Source organism: Mobula hypostoma, chromosome 22 (assembly GCF_963921235.1).
Source record: "Mobula hypostoma chromosome 22, sMobHyp1.1, whole genome shotgun sequence".
Classification (NCBI taxonomy): Eukaryota; Metazoa; Chordata; class Chondrichthyes; order Myliobatiformes; family Myliobatidae; genus Mobula; species Mobula hypostoma.
Genome location: NC_086118.1, coordinates 14821073 through 14838531, shown reverse-complemented (window position 1 = coordinate 14838531; position 17459 = coordinate 14821073). Strand labels below are relative to the sequence as shown.

The 17459-nt window shown below is 43.3% G+C and overlaps 1 protein-coding gene across 3 annotated transcripts in view; it reads left to right on the top strand.

Moving 5' to 3' along the window:
- gas7b (growth arrest-specific 7b) overlaps positions 1–17459 on the top strand; it is a 526445-nt gene that overhangs the window by 429012 nt on the left and 79974 nt on the right. For all 3 annotated transcript variants that reach the window (XM_063074230.1, XM_063074232.1, XM_063074231.1), the window contains exons 6-8: positions 843–932; positions 3372–3487; positions 7559–7633. In XM_063074230.1, the coding sequence (XP_062930300.1) occupies positions 843–932; positions 3372–3487; positions 7559–7633 (281 nt within the window). The remainder of the gene's footprint in view (positions 1–842; positions 933–3371; positions 3488–7558; positions 7634–17459) is intronic.

The window sequence follows — 17459 nt, the reverse complement described above, 5'->3', positions numbered from 1 at the left end:
CAGTCTAGTGATCTGAAGGTCGCTAGTTCGAGCCTCAGCCGAGGCAACGTGTTGTGTCCTTGAGCAAGGCACTTAACCACACGTTGCTCTGCGACGACACCGGTGCCAAGCTTTATCGGCCCTAGTGCCCTTCCCTTGGACAACATTGGTGGCGTGGAGAGGGGAGACTTGCAGCATGGGCAACTGCCGGTCTTCCATACAACCTTGTCCAGGCCTGCGCCCTGGAAACCCTCCAAGGCGCAAATCCATGGTCTCACGAGACTAACGGATGCCTATATAAATTAATGAAATGTGACTAAAGCAGTAATAGAGGTAATAAATTCTGAATTGTTCCACATGGGACTGCACTATTACAGCTGATGAGCCACAGGTCCTCGATCAGCATTCCCATTCCACTCAAATTAATTAACCTCTGCAGGATTAACTTGTTTGAATGACGGAACACAAAGGCAGTCATCTCACTACAAGCGTTCCTGTATCAGTGTCTGAAGATCCTTCTGTATTGCCAGATCAGGAGAGTCAAGAATTGTGTCCTATGACATTGACATTTGGATTGCTTACCAAGCCATTCAATGTCACTATTAAAGAAGGTCAAAGATAAGGATTATTGCAGGATTAAGGAATTGAATAAATCATAACACAGCACTTAAAAATTTGTAACATTACTTTTTGCCTGGTTGCAGCACTTTGATTACAGAAGGTTCAGTGTTCTATCGTCTAAACATTCATTACGCCGATAGTACAGACTCTGTTGTATTGAAACTCAGCCACGTTCACTTTTGATTGTTTGATTAATAATTAATAGAAGGAATTAAAAGAATATTTCTTTTTTCTTTAAACAGATAAATTGCATTACGTTTCCCCATCCTGATGCAATGTCTGAACAGCAGCTTCTCAAACCAGGTGATTGGAGCTACTGCGATTATTTCTGGGTAAGCAGTTTTGCCATTTGTGTTTTGAGTAGGGGCAGTGCTTTCAGGGAGTACAATCAGAGAGTCATACTGCAGGAAACAGGCCCTTCAGCCCAACCATTCCTGCCCACCAAGATTCACAGATAACTTTGTCCCATTTGCCTGCATTTCACGCATCTCCCTCTAACCCTTTTCTGTCAATGTACCTGTCCAAATACTTTCAAAATGTTGTCTACATGCCTGCTCATCAACCACTTCCACTGATAACTCATTCTATATACTCTCTGGGTGAAAATTGTTGCTTCTCATGTTCCTATTAAATCTTTCCCCTCTCACCTCAAACCTTTGCCCTCTAATTCTTGGATTCCCAACTCTGGGAAGAAAAATATTTGTTGCCACTTCAGGTCTGGGTGTGACTTGTATTCACATTGCCACCTTCTCCTTTGAAAAGGGTATCAACAAATTTTTGTTCTGTTTTGGTGTTAAGCTGAAGCTCCAGTTAGGTGGCCATTAAAACTCCCCAAAGTATTCTTCGAAGTGTAGAAGATGGTAGGTTGAGCCTGCATGTTCCCTTCACAGTTCTCAGATGATTTCAGCACAGCTCAAAGAATACACATGAAATTGGCAGAAACCTATGGACAATTAAAAAGCATTGAACTGAATGTTATGCAAACATAAATTTTGAATTTGTTATAAGTAAAATAAGCAATTAATATAATGAAAAATTACTTAAAGCTGAGCACATTAGTTGTCCCAGTTTAATAATGCACCAACTTATTATAGGTAGGTACTTCATTGATCCCACAGGAAATTACAGTGTCACAGTAGCATTGCAAATGCACAGATAAACAAATATACAAATATTAGAAGAGAAGTGGAAAGAACAAAAACATAAGTTACCACAAGCAGTTTAACAGGAGGGGATCATCACTTCTCCGGCTATAGGTTGACTCATTATAGAGCCTAATGGCTGAGGGTAAGAATGACCTTATATAGCGCTCTTTGGAGCAGTGCAATTGTATTAGTCTATTAATAAAAGTGCTCCTCTGTTCAGCCAAGGTGGCATGCAGAGGTTGAGAAACATTGTCCAGAATTGCCAGGATTTTCTGTAGGGTCCTTTGTTCTACCACAGCTTCAATAACAGAGCTAGTGTGATGCTATTGTCCCAGCACACCCCCACATAGAAGATTTTACTTGTGACAACCAACTGTTAGAACATGTGAAGGAGTGGCCTGCATGCTCCAAAGGACCTCAGTCTCCTCAGGAAGTAGAGGTGACTTTGGCCCTTCTTGTACACAGCCTCTGTGTTGGTGCTCCACTCAGTCTGTCATCCAGGTCCACCCCCAGGTACTTGTATGTCCTCACAACATCCATTTCCTCACCATCAGTAGTAACAGGGAGCAGTGCAGGCTTAGTCTTCCTAAAGTAACAAAAGAGAGGACTTCAGCTTGAATCAAATATTGCAGCCTGTATCTATCTTTCACTTGTATTTCTCTTTTGGTGTTTTTCGTCTCATTCTCACTGTCTTATCATTCATCTGTTTCTTCTCGTCAAGTTGTTTTCTCTTATCTCTCTTTAGGTTGTCCCTCCCCAGTGTCCCTGACTCAGAGATTGTGCAGACATAATCCCAGCCCTCTATCTTTCCTGCTCTTGTGCTGAATTGCCATGAGGTGTGTGAGAAGGTGGCCATTGAAAGGAAAAAGGCTTGCATTCATATGACAAATTTCATGGCTTCAGGATGCCCCAAAGTGCTTTTGAAGTGCTGTCACTTTGGTAATGTAGGAACCACTGTAGCTAATTTGTACGTAATATAATGCAAAAATTGTCTGTGTTGATAATGATGTTGAGGAACTAACCATGTTAGCTCAATTGAATGTTCCTATGTTTTGCAAATAGTTGCAGAGAATCTTGCACAAATGCCTGTTGGGCAGTATCTCATTGTAAAAGATGCTTCCTCTGACAGTGTCACACACTTTTTAAACACCACTAGTGTGTCTCGTGTCGAAAATGTGGTCTTGATCCAATCTTTCTAATTCTTAAGCAAGCAGTCAACACTGAGCTGCTGTTAACATTGATGCTCAGATTTGGGCTCCCAGTTGCTGGCTGCAATAATCAGGGAATTAAGAGCGAAAATGCTCAACAACCCAAATTTTGCCTGCAGCAGGAATTTGTAAATTTGCCTTAATTTTTTTTTTGTGTGTAGTAGCATTGCATTAACTGCTGTCTGCCTAGTCATATAACCATGTGGCTTTTTGAATGCCAAGATAAAACTAATAGTGATTAGATAGGCAGAAGTTCCACTAGAATGGAATGTGAAACTTGGACTTAAAAGAAAATGTGCGGTTATTACTTGAGCTTGTCAGCATTTTGAGTGCATGTAAAGTCAAAAGAATTCCTTAGCTAAAACCTGAAACTAATATATTATCGTTCGTTCAAATGTTCCTTTTGCTTTCTCAACAGGCTGACAAAAAGGAGACACAAAGCAATAACTCGATTGCTGGATTTGATATTATCCTTGTGAAACAGCTCAAAGGCAAACAAATGCAAAAAGAAATGGCAGAGTTTATCCGGGAAAGGTAATCACGTCAGCATTCCCTTAAACTGCACTGACCTCTATTACATGCAAAGTAGACTTTTGTTGAATATATAAAGTTTGAGTTCGATAATTATATGACAGCAAGAAATTGGCCACTCTTACGTTAGACAGTGAATTAGTTATTCATTTTGATTGGCAGCTGATTCGCTGACATATCTTATGCTAATACAACGGCACATCAGTTGGTGCTTCTGCCCCACAGCTCCAGCAGACTGCTTCCGACCTATCCTCCAGTGCTCTCTATGTGGAGTTTGCATTTCCTCCCGATGACCTTATGCGTTTCCTCCCCAAATGTCTTTGCTGAGCACCTGAGCTCTGAACTTTATGGCTTTCTAGAGATATTGTTTGTTAGCCATTTTATTTGCCCTCCCCATTCCCACTCAGCCCATCTGTCTTCAGACCCCTCCACTACTGGGGTGAGGACAAACACAAACATTCCACCTTGATAGTGTACAACCCCATGAAATGAATGGAGCAATGTATTAACTGTTGTTGGCCTAGTCATATAAGCATGTGGCTTCTTGAATGCATTGGTAAAACTAATAGTGCTTAGAGTTGCAGAATATCCACTAGAATGGAATGTGAAACTTGGAAAGTAAATTGTGGTTATTATTTGAGCTTGTCAGCATTGAGTACATTAAATTCTCCAGTTTCAAGTAACTTGTTCCTCTCTGTCTTTTTTATCTTTCCTCCTCATCGATCTAGTTCCTCCTACACCCTCTATAATCCTTATCACCGTCTTTCTTTCTCCTTCTCCACTACTGCATCTGCTCACCAACTATTCACTCCTTCTGATAGATCCCCTCCCCTTACTGCTCCCATCTACTCACCCCATCTTCCTTTTCTGATTCCATACTCGACCATCCCTCCCTAAACGATTCCATCACCTGCAACTCTTTGTTGCATCTGCCTGGTGCCTCACTCATCTCTCTTCCATCTGCCTATCTCCCCTCTTCACCTGGGTCCGCCTATCACTTGCCATCTCTTGCTTCAATCCTTCCCCTCACCTCTTCGTACTGACTACTTCCACTCAGTCTTTCAGTCCAAATGAAGGGTTTCAACCCGAAACGTTGACAGCCCATTTCATTGTACATATTCTCAATTCTCCTGCAGATGTGTATCTCCAGAAACAAGCAAGTTTATAGGTTAATTGGTCTTAGTAAATTTGGGTGCTGGGGTGGAGATACGTCTCTACCAATGGAGGTGTAACATGCTTCTTCATTAGTCTGTTGGTCACCCTTGGGCAAGATGACCTGAAGCCATGGGAGCAAGTGGTGGATGGCTGTATGAGCAGCTGGTACATATTACAAGTGCTGGTTATGTGACCTCTGACACCAGGCAGACAATCCCTGAAGAGTATTGATAATAGCTAGGGTCATCTATCTTTACAAGGCACTGCCCAGGAGAAGGCAATGGCAAACCACTTCTGTTGAAAAATTTCCCAAGTCATGGTCATGGATAGGCCATGATTGCCCACATTATACGACACATGATGTTGATGATGATAATGAAATTAGGTCAATGTTGGAATGTGGGGAAAATAAATGATAAAGTTTGGATTAGTAGATATGGGTGCTCATTGATTAGCAGTACAGTCTCAGTGGCTACAGACTAAGTTTCTGTGCTGTGTGAAACTTCTGTAGTGTAAGTTCTGTACTGTAACTTGTGTAACTATGAACTTGCTCAGATCTTGTTGCTTCTCTTGAGCACTGAAGAAATAGTTAAGCTCAAAGAAATGAATGAATGATGTTTCCTGAAAAAAATGTAACAACTGAATGAGGATCAAGCAGTCTTGTATAAAACAAATGCAAACAAAGGAGAACTAAAGATTTGACTAAATATGTTTTCCTTTTGTTCTCTATGTGAGAGATGTAGTGAAAAAAGTCTTATTTTTCTAAACTGCCTTTGTATCCACAGGATATCCCAAAACGTTTCATAGCAGATACAATACTTTTGAAGTAGAGTCACAGTTGCAGGATAGGTATAGATTGAGAGAGACACATTGGCTGGAACACTGGGAGAACTTCACTGTTCTTCAAACTAGGCCTGTTTAATTACAAGTGCGAAGGCAGATCAAATTTGGCTTAATGCCTCAGGCAAAGATTCACCGTTCCCTCAGATTCTGCATTAAGGTTTATTGAAAATTGAATTTAATATCTTCTGAACGGTAGGGTAAGCCACGTGAACATTCTTGCTCTCCTGCTGGATCATGATTCATTCATTATAGGGAATGGAAAATTGTGGGACGTAGACGAGCAATGCTTTTAGCCAGAAGAATTCAGTCTAAAGATCAGTCCTGGTGTATGAACCCTCTAAAGTATGGGATAGGCTTACTTGTTGACCTCTCAACCTTCAGCACTCATGTTCTTAAAAACGGCTGGTTGCTGTGGGAGTCTGAAGATTTCTTGGTGCGTTCACTTATTGATAGGGAGGGTTACAGGGCAGTTAGGGTTGGGATGAGTAATGGCTATATGCATCACCCTATTGGTGAAGGATATTTCAGGCAATTTCAGAGATTAGTTTAACATCTACTAGAGAAATGTTGGCTGATGTAAGTTACCTCTCATTATATACTGTATACCCCTTGTTTCTTCTCAGTCATGATGAGTAAGTGGTAAAGCAGGTAGCTGACCCCATATTCATTATCTATCTTCAGTGGAGATCCCTCCTGTAAGAGAGCGAATGAGGGAGATACTCTTTGCGCTTCTTTTTTCTGCTGATAAATTGTCTGCAGTTGCAGCTGTTTTAAGTTACTTGTGGTTTTAGTTAGTTAGTTTAGGTTTCATTAGTCTTTCCAGTTCTACCTCCTGAGCTATAACTAATGAGGATATCAGATTTGTGATTATCAAGATGATCTTGCTTTATTTCACATGAATATGTTAAGCATGTCTGTCAGTTCTTGCTGGCTAGTTACATTAGATACTGCAGCAGTCAAAAGAACTCCTCCTCTGTATTGGCTAAAGTCAAGTCAAGTCACTTTTTATTGTCATTTCAACCATAACTGCTGATACAGTACACAGTAAAAACGAGACAACGTTTTTCAGGACCATAGTGCTACATGAAACAATACAAAAACTACACTGAACTACGTAAAGCAACACAAAAACTACACTAGACTACAGACCTACCCAGGACTGCATAAAGTGCACAAAACAGTGCAGGCATTACAATAAAGTGTCAGCATGCACCAGAAGAGTGCAAGGAGAAATAGAAATAAAAAAAAATAACATTCTTTAATAATTAGAAACTAATAATTTTACAATAATTTACTGTGATACTAAGAAATCATTGAGCTCAACTACTGGCTTTTAGGAAATAAATGTCTTTGTCTTTGTGCACTTTATATGTGACATCAGAGTCACGGCATAGTTGGCTGTCTCTAACAGCCATTTCAAAACTGCATGGGGATCAGATTTGACCAAAGTTATATCCACCTCAACATCTCAGCACAGGGGATGTGCCGAAATTGGGAGAGCAATTATACAGGTTAATCAAACAGGCACTTGCAATTGCTATGATCAAAGTATCATGCCTTTTAGTTACAATCCAGCTCCGTCCAATCCCTCCACTGGCATCCCTGGGGTTGTCCTGGTAACAATGGCCTCCAAGTACTCCAGTTAATTGGTCATTGAAATTGCCCTGTGAATCAGGCTAGGGTTAAATAGGGGGGTTGCTGGGTGGCACAAATGTTGGACTGGAAGGGACTGTTCCCCACTATATCTCTTATAATCTCCAATACCTTTATATTACACAAATGCTAGACAATGAGCAGTTCCAGCAAAGAACTTTTCATGATGCTCGGTGTTCTCACCACCACCAGACCCTGCCCATCAACACCATTTAATTGAGATTTAAATGAGCCACTCAGATGAATATGTTTTCACAAGAGCAGCCCAGAGGTTGGTAGTCCGGGCTAAGTCTTAACAAAATCTTCTACCATCTATACACCAGTAGTTCAGAAATATGACCTAATATTTTTTCATTTTAATGAATACTTGAGCTTTGCATCATCCAGGGCAAAGTGGAAAATAACCTTTTTTTGTGTTAAAAGGATTAAAATTGAAGAAGATTATGCCAAAAACTTGGCAAAGCTCTCCCAGAGTCCCCTGGCTGGCATGGAGGAAGGGTAAGTTATTGCCTCATTTTCTTCCTAATGATCTCTGAAGGATTGAATAGGAAATTATTGTTTGTCATTGGAGTTTCATTAATAATGATTTGAGTAAACAGGATGTTTTGGGCAAATCTTGTTGATGCATAACCAGGAGGTGATGCATTTCTTCATAAATGGCCATCATGCAGGCAGAATTTGCTTCAATGCACGGGAGGTCAAATCTAGTTAATAAATAATAATAACAGTAAGTGATTTTCTCCAGATGTACTATCACATGTAATGTCATTTTTTTTTTGTGTTTACTCATGTCAGATTTGTGCTTACAATGTCATACTACTGTAATAATTTTATCTGGATGTATGCCTGTTAATTGAAGAATGAAACAACCAAAGAATCTAAACAAGATCTGTAGATGTAAGAGATAGATGGAGACCAAGCCATGAAGAAAATGAATAGACTCATTTTCGGTTTATTGTGAACCACTGACATTCTGAAAATCTGACATTACAGAACAATCGGTGACACAGTGATACAGCTAGTAGAGCCATTGCCTCACAGCTTCATTGACCTGAGACTGATCATGACCACAAGTGCTGTCTGTGTGGAATTTACAGTTGCCCTCTGACCGCTTGGGTTTCCCCTGGGTGTATCAGTGTCCCCCTACAACCCAAAGACATACAAGTTGGTAGGATAATTGGCCAGTGTAGAATTGTTCCGGCTGTGCAAGTGAGTTGTAGGATATGGGGAATCTGATTAGTGTAGGATTGCTGTAAGTGGCTGCTTAGTGGACAGTCTAAAGGACCTGTTTTCATCTCCTTTGATGCTGTGATACTAATGCATGTGAGATGAGGAGAAAGAGAGAGAAAACAGTCTCCACATCCTGGAGTGTTTAACTTGTCTTAATGTTAAAAAGAGTATAATTGATCTAGCCTGATCATTGTAGCAATAATCAGTCACCATTAAAATGATTTCGTGTTTAGCTTTTTGGATTCACAATTTTCTGAGTGTTTGTTTTTGTATCGACTCTGTCTAAAATTGTATGAATTCTTCATGTCACAATTGGCAATGACAAATTCTCCTGGATCAAATGGATTGTGGACCAAATTTAGAAGCTTGTTACATACACCTGTTAGAGTGCATTCTCCAGATACCTTATAAGGCAACCGTAGCCTTCAGTCAGGAGCAGATGTCATCACGTGGTTCCCAACCTTAACCACAACACTCTCCAGTTGGTGGGCTGGCAGTGGTGGCCAACTCACTGCCCATCTGCTCGTGGCTTCCAGCTTCCCTCCTCTCATCTATCTCAAAACCAACAAGAGGCTCGTTCTGCCTCTTCCCCCATCCTATGAACTGCTTGTTCTTTGCTCCTTTCGTCCAGACCCAGATCTGACAACAACTGCCATGCTGATTTGGCTGGGAAACCTCTGCAGCTGATCTCCACAGGGAAAAACCATGCCTGCCATCCCTTGTCTTTACACTCCTGCACTAAGGGCTGGTACTTCAAGGCTTTTCTCTCGTGGGCCTCTTCCCATCCCTCTTCCCACGGCACAGACAGCTCAACCAGAATTATTTTCCTGTCTTCAGTTGACCACAGTACAATGTCCGGGCGGAGGGTTGTGTGCACCACATCCGGGAATTGCAACCTCCTTCCCACATCGACCTTCATCTCCCAGGACCTGGCCGTTATTAGCAGCAGATTGGGCTTTGGTTGTTTGGTTATGAAAGGTGATAGCCTTCCTCAAATCTGAGTCAGCCATCCACTTCTTGCATCTCTCTTGCTCTAGTGTGTCAGCAAGAGCCAGAAGCACTTTATCATGGCACCACTTATACCGTCCTTGAGTTAGAGCTGTTTTACACCCAGACAGTATATGAGTCAGTATCCCCTTTGACCACAGAGCTTACAGTTCAGGTCCTCTCTCATCCCCCATGTGTACAGATGTAATGGTGAAGGAAGGGTGTCATACACGGATTACAAGAGGAAGGAAATGTGGAAGGGCTCCAGTCTCCATAACTCTGCCCATGAGATCCTGCGCTTGGGCAGATCCCATTTTGTCCAGGCACCCTGGGACCCTTGTTCCACTGCCTTTGACATCCGCTTCTCTCCCTCATGGATCTGTACTTCTGCCTGTATCATGTCTCACCTGTCCCTTATGCTTGCGTTTCCCCCCTGCTGGAAGTGAACTGAGCCGAGGCCTTGCCACCTGACGCAGGGGTTGCCGATGATATCTCACAGCTTCAGAGAACACACTGCCTCCTCCACAGCTGCGTTGGCTGCCCACTTGCACCCAGATCTGGTTGTAATGCCTGCTTGCTTTACCAAGACGTCATTGGAATCTCTCAAGCTTAATAAGGCTCTGCATTTGCCACCTTGAATTCCTCTACAACAGATGACAGGGGAAGCTGCAGTTGCCCAGATGGAATATAGAAGCCCACTGAAGAGAAGTTTGGGGGAGCTCCCAACCATCTCCGCAGGTGTTTGTTGGTTTTCCTCTCTATGCTCTCTACAGCAGTTATGGGGAACTCATAAAGTGTGAAGAGCCAGCGAAGCCTGGGCAGAAGGCTGCATTGGTACAGCCAGGTCTTGAACTTAGCTGGAAGTCTGGATTTGTCGATCTTCTTCAGGGATTCGTCTGTCTGCTTCACAGCATTGGTGACATTGGCCCCATCTGTCAGTGACACATTGAACCACTTCCCCAAGGATTTTGTCGGGTTCTCGTCGATGGAAGGGATGACCTCACCCTGAACTTGATGCTAAACCTGCTAGTAACTTTGCCCTTTCTGATCACCATATACCTGGACTTCTTGGCCTTGAAGGACATCCTCGCCCAAGTGGCTACATTGTCCAGGGTTTCCAATACCCATCTTGCTTGGACATGTGACACAGTTGTTAAAGTGATGTCATCCATGAACCCTCGTAGAGCCGGCTGAACAATACCTGACTTCAGCGTCGGGCCGTGGGTTACACCTTCTGCTGCTGATAACAGGAGGTTCATTCCCATAATTAATAGGGTGGGGGAGATTGTGCACCCTGTTGGAATCCCCTTCTGGAGGTTCTGCCACCTAGTTGTGAAATGGGCTGATGTAAATCTGAGTTTGAATCCTCCTAGGTAGCTGGTGATCATGTCTCGAATAGCCACTGGGATGTAGTGGTGGTCAAGTCCTTCTAGGATGAGGTCATATGGAATAGACCTGTAGGTGTTCACGAGGTCTAACTGGACAACTGTTAAGTCACATTTTTTCTGCTTGGCCTCACGGATCAAATGGCTAATCATTGAGGTGTATTCCAGACACCCCGAAAAGCCTGGAATACCGCCTTTCTGAATGGATGTGTTGATATGGCGGTTCTGCATCATGTAAGAAGTCAGCCTTCTTGCGAGCACAGAAAAGAAAATCTTACATTCCACGTCTAGGAGAGAAATTGTCCTAAACTGGGCAATTGTGGAAGAATCCTCTTCCTTTGGAATAAAGCATCCCTCTGCCAATTTCCAATTTGATGGAATAGTACCTTTGGCCCAGCTCTTTCTCATGACCTTCCACCGCCTCCGAAGTAGTTTTGGGCATTTCTTATACACCTTATAAGGTATGCCACTTGGGCCTGGGGCAGCTGATGCTTTAGCTTTCCGGATGATGTCCTGGATTTCCTGCCATGTAGGCTCCTTCACATTCAGGTCGATTGATGGTTTTTCCGGTCTATGCACAGCCCGACTGGTTCCTAGTCCCTGACCCCTCCGTGGGTCGCTGTGCGCCTCCCACAGGAACTCCTCTACCTCTGGCTTCAAGCTGGATAGTAGACCAGATTTTTGTTGGCCGAGAGGAGTCCTGGTGAAGCTGAATGGATCTCTCACAAACTGCGCTCGCCTTTTCTCTTTCTTCCTTCTTTGCTGTCGCAGATGTTCCGCCCTCCGGAGTTTGCACAGCTTTTCCCGCAACATACTGGTTAAGTCCTTAATACCTTCTTTTTTGGCCGGTGAGCTGGTTTTAAACTTCTTGTTGAGCGGCTTTAATTCGCCTCTCAAGTGACTAATCTCAGTTTCCCTCCTATTTAGTTGCCGCAGTAACTTGGGCAGGCTTCTCCGCTCCATTGGGCCAAATCGTTCCTTAGCTAGATTGTACACTATGGCTGTGAGTGAGTTGATCTTTCTGTGTACTGGACCTGCTAAGGCACATTCCAGGATGCCATCCAGATCATCATCGAACTGCATCCAGGTGAGGTTGTTTGACGATCTAGGCCATTTGATCCTGTCTTTCCTTGATGAATGGATCGGGGTAGCCGAAGAGGAACTCACTAGGTCTGTAGTTTGGTACTGAGGTGACTCAAGTGTGGAGAGATCTTCAGCTCTGTGGGGTGCTTCCTGGCTGAAATTCTCCTTCATCTCACCGGACACTAAGTCCGTGCGCTGCACTTGGGTCACCATTAATCCACAACTAGACCTGCTCTGGTGTATCTTGAGCCCTCTGATGTTTTTGCAGACTTTCCCGCAATGATACCTTACCGTGAATTCCTCTTGGGTTAGTGTTGTTTGCTTCAGCTTCCTCGTAGTCGTGTTTCCTGTCCTGGCCGTTGAGTCTCTCATCCTCCCCCCGCCTTCTCGGGAGACTCTGGGGGTATTGCTCTTCGTGTTCAGTTGTAGCTTGCGTGGTGCCCTCTTGTGAGTGCTGCCAACAAGGTTGCTAGCCTTGTGAGCCTGTGCCAGCCTTTCCTGGAGGTCAGCTGTCTCTCCAGTGTCACCGACATTCCTCGGTTGCCATCCAGCCTTTCCTGGAAGCCACTGGTACAAACCAGAGATTACTTGTTACAGACACCTGTTAGGATGCATTCTCCAGTTACCTTATAAGGTAACCGTAGCCTTCAGCCAGGAGCAGATGTCATCAGGTGGTTCCCAGCCTTCACAGAGTATTTCAACCCTTAACCACGACACTCTCCAGTTGGTGGGCCGGCAGTGGTGGCCAAATCACTGCCCATCTGCTCCTGGCTTCCAGCTTCCCTCCTCTCGCCTACTCCAAATCCAACAAGAGGCTCGTTCTGCCTCTTCCCCCATCCTACAAGCTGCTTGTTTTTTGCTCCTTTCATCCAGGCCCAGAGCTGACAACAACCACCATGCTGATTTGGCTGGGAAACCTCTGCAGCCGATCTCCACAGGGAACAACCATGCCTGCCATCCCTTGTCTTTACACTCCTGCACTAAGGGCTGGTACTTCAAGGTCTTTCTCTCGTGGGCCTCTTCCCATCCCTCCTCCCACGGCACAGTCAGCTCAACCAGAATTATTTTCTTGTCTTCGGTTGACTACAGTACAATGTCCGGGCATAGGGTTGTGTGCACCACATCCGGGAACTGCAACCTCCTTCCCACATCAACCCTCATCTCCCAGGACCTGGCTGCTAGCAGCAGATTGGGCTTTGGTTGTTTGGTTATGAAAGGCCTGGCTCCCTCTTTGATGAAGGTGATTCTCTTTATTTTTGTTTTCTCATCTGACTCAATATTCCGTCTAAAAGAGAACTCAAGAATATGCCGTTGTTTGAGAACGTTTCCTTTTCCTCCAGTGCTCATTCTCAAATTCCAGCCAGGACAATATTTACACTTCTTATTGACTCCAGATTATAATTGATATTGGAACTGGAACTGTGATTGAAATTGATTTGTTGTTGTCACATGTATCAAGATGTACTGAAAAGATGGAATTGGATACTATTCATACAGATCCGATCATTACACATAACAGAATATTGAGGTGGAACAAGATAAGAACAATAATGGTGCAGATTAAAGTGTATCAGCTACAGAAAAATGCAGTGCTGGTAAAAAAAAAATAGTGCAAGATTAAAATGAAGAAGTTTGTGAATAATGAGGTAGTTGATTTTATTGTGCTAATAAGCCATTTAATAGTCTTTTAACAGTGTGATAGAAGCTATCCTTGAACCTGGTGGTACACACTTTCAGATTTTTGTATCTTCTGCCTGATGGAAGAAAGGAGAAGAGAGAATGTCTGAGATAGGTGGGGGGAACTTTGATTATGCTGGTAGTTTTATTGCATAAAATATTAGCATAAAATATAGACAGAGTCCATGTAGGGAAACTGTTTTCCATGATGTGTTGAGCTGTGTCCACGCCATAGTTGGCTGTAGGTTAATGGCATCTGTGACTTAAGCCAATACTACAACCCTTTGAAGCTATCCAGAGTGGTTGGGATGGGAAATCGTGAATAGTGAAAAGAGTAGGTGGGGAGATTAAGAAAGGATTGTCAGATGTATGTGTACTTGGATTGTAATATTTCATGAAAGGAATATTTGTTGATATTTTGGGGAAATTGTATAATAAAATTTACTATGAATATGAGTGTCAGGGTTTCAGTGCTTCACTCAGAGAAGATTGCTATTTGATGGAAGCAGGGAGCACAGACCAGCTGCTGGCAAAGCAGCCTAATTTGATGGAAGTAGGTGAGCTCAGTACACTTAATTCAAACTATGCTCAATCTCTGATTATTCACTTTAATGATTGGAAAATTGAGAACAATACAGATTGGAATCCTGACCTTTATTCATAATCCATGCATAACTCTTGAATATAGTCTTCTGCCAAATAAGATTCCACTCTGGGAAAATAGCCTGATAAATCTTCCTCTTTCTAATTAGGTCCTTCTGGCACAGGCCCATTACTTGTTGCGGTTGATTAACAGAAAGAGAATTTACCAGGAATAAGCTCGTATTCTGATTTTTTTTTCCCCATTCATTGCAATAAATAGTAATGCCATGAAGATGGAGCAGTAGGCATTATTCTGCTCTAAATGATTTATAGCTTATGTCAAAGATGGTTAGATATTGAGAATTGATCAAATTTTTCACAACTGCAATTAATTTAAATTTATTATGCAATGATTCTGCTCATTAACCTACTGTCTATGCTGTTTAAAAATTAGGGTTTGCAAATACTTAATAAGAACAGGAAATGCTGAAAGTATTCAGGTTACACAGCATCTGTGGAAAGAAGCAGAATTGACCTTCCAGGTCAAAAATACTCTGGGAAAGAGAGAAAATCAGTTGAATATAATTTGCAGAGCAGGTGAGGGGAGAATGGATGGGGCAAATTAAAAATCTCTAGTAAGATGAGAACAACATCGCCCTGGGGATAAGCCGTGAATAACGTCATCTGGTCTATGAGTTAATGGGGGCAGTTGGGGAAGAGAAAATCTGAATAAGGGAACATAAATATGATAAAATAGGGACAGGTTGAGAGTGAAAACATAAAGAAAGAGCAATGTAATGGTTCAGCTAGTAGAGCCATTCCTTCATTGTGCTGGAGACTCGATCTTGACCTTGGGTGCTGTCTGTGTGAAGTTTCCATGTTCTCCCCATGATGGCATGTGTTTCCTTTGGGTGCCTCCTTCCACATCCCAAAGATGTGTGGGTTGTTGGTTTGCTGGTCATTGTAAGTTGCCTTGATTATAGGTGAGTGTTAGATTCTGGGAGCAGTTGAAAATGAAAGAGAAATGGTGAAGGAACTGTGTGAATGGGCAGCTGATAGCTCTAATAGCAGCAGCACAATGGTGCCTTCTGTTTATATATTTGACCCTCAAGCAGACCTCATGTTGGAGTTTTTGTCATGCTCTTGCACCTTCTCACTTTTCTCTCCTTCCTGTCCCTCCGTCCCCTCCGGCACCTGCCCCCCCCCCCCCCGCCCCATGATCGTCCTCTTTATGTAGACACTTGTGATTTTATATACTTTTCGTAAGGTCGACTCTCAGCCCTCTTTACTTCAGGCAAAGCAGTCCCAGCCTATCCTGTCTTTCCTCATGAACTCAAGCCCTTCAGTCCTGACAAAAAACATTGTCAATCTTTATGACACCCTCTCTAGCCTATTCACATCCTTCTTATTGTCTGGCGACCATAAGTGCTCTCAATATTCCAGGTATGTTCTCCACAAACTCTGCCAGCCACATTGTGATCCCAGTACCAGCCCTGCCTTCCCCACCCCACCACTTGCTGTTTTCCACAGGGTTCTCTCTCTCCTTGTTCTATTCGTCCCTCCCCACCTATCACCCCTTCCTCCCCTGTGGGAACTGTAATGTGAGTCCCTATGCCTCCTGCCTCACCACCATCCGAGGCCTTAAACAGCTCATCAGATGAGGCAGTCATTCTCATACAAATCCTCCAGCCTTGTTTATTGCCTCTGGTGTTGCTGATATGTCCTCCTCTGCTTCGGTGAGCCCAAACACATACTAGGGGACCGCTTTGCTGAGTAAGTGTCCACCATGGCTGTCTGGAGTTCCCCGTTGCCAGTCATTTTAACGGCCCTCCTCATTCTCACGCTGACGTGATTGAACTTGGCCCCCTCCACTGCCAGACTGCTCGTATTCCTCCTGGGTAGTTTACAACCCAACAGCTTGAACATTGATTTCTCCAACTTATGGTAACTGGTCTCCTTCTAAGCCTTTTACTTACACTTCCTGATCTACCCAGTTCTTCCTGCACCACTCTAGACTCCATCATCTGTTTCCTTTCCCTCCTACCCCCACTCCATGTGTCCATTACCCACACAATCCATTTACTACTTCCCTCCCCTCTTGTTCCCTTCTGCTCTCCCCAGCGCCCTCACTTGATTCCATGCTCCAGCTTCCTTTCCTATCAGGTTCCATCACCCGCAGTCCTTTGTCACTTCCACCTATCACCTCCTACCTTTTGTCTCCATTTCCACTCTCCCCTCCTCCATCTGCTTATCACCTCTCTTTACTCGGATCCACCTGTCACTTGCGAGCTCTTGCTCCAGCTCTTCCCTTCATCTTTTGTACTGGCTGTCTTCTCTCTAGCATTCAGTCCAGATAGAGTCATACAGCACAGAAACAGGCCCTTCAGCCCATCTAGTCCATGCTAAAACCATTTAAATTGCCTATTCCCATTGACCTGCACTGGGACCATAGCCCTCCATACTCCTACCATCCATGTATCTATCCACACTTCTCTTAAACATTGAAATCGAGCTTGCATGCCCCACTTGTGCTGGCAGCTCATTCCACACTCTCATGACTCTGAGTGAAGACGTTTCCCCTCATGTTTCTCTTAAACTTCTCATCTTCCACTCTTAAGCCATGACCTCTGGTTGTAGTCCCAGAAAAGCCTGCTTGCATTTACCCTACCTATACCCCTCATAATTTTTTATTCCTCTATCAAATCTCCTCTCATTCTTCTGTGTTCTAAAGGATACAGTCCTTCCTTATAACTCAGATTCTGCAGACCTGGCAAGACCATTGTGAATTTTCTCCGTAGCCTTTCAAACTTGTTTATATCTTTCCTGTTGTTAAGTGACCAAAACTGCACACAATACTCCAAATTAGGCCTCAGCAACATCTTATGCAACTTCAACTCTGGTTGTTCCTACCAAAGTGCAAAACCTCGCACTTGTCTGCAGATGCAAAGTGTCAAATGTCCACTTCCATCCACGGACGCTGTCTGACCCACTGACGTGGAATACATCCGTGGAGGAGAGTGGACAGAGGACAGCAGAGGCCACATGGATGAACTGCTCCATCTTGTGTAGTTGTACTAAAGTCTTGTTTTACTGTAATTTGATGTCCCAGCTCTTGTATCTCAAGGTCTATAGAGGTATAGAGAAAAAGCATGTCAGCCCAAAGAAATGACTAAAAGGAATAACTAAAAGACTGAATTGATGTTCATGAAGTGACTTGATAGGGTATAGGAATTAATGGGTAAACTGAACATTAGTGTATTCTGTTTTTCTAATTTAGTCTCAAAAAAGCAAAGAGAACTTTCTTCTATCTGTAGTTTTCCTTCAAATGTTGAAGGACCTCTAGCACCCAGGGCATGCCCTTTTCTCACTGTTACCACCAG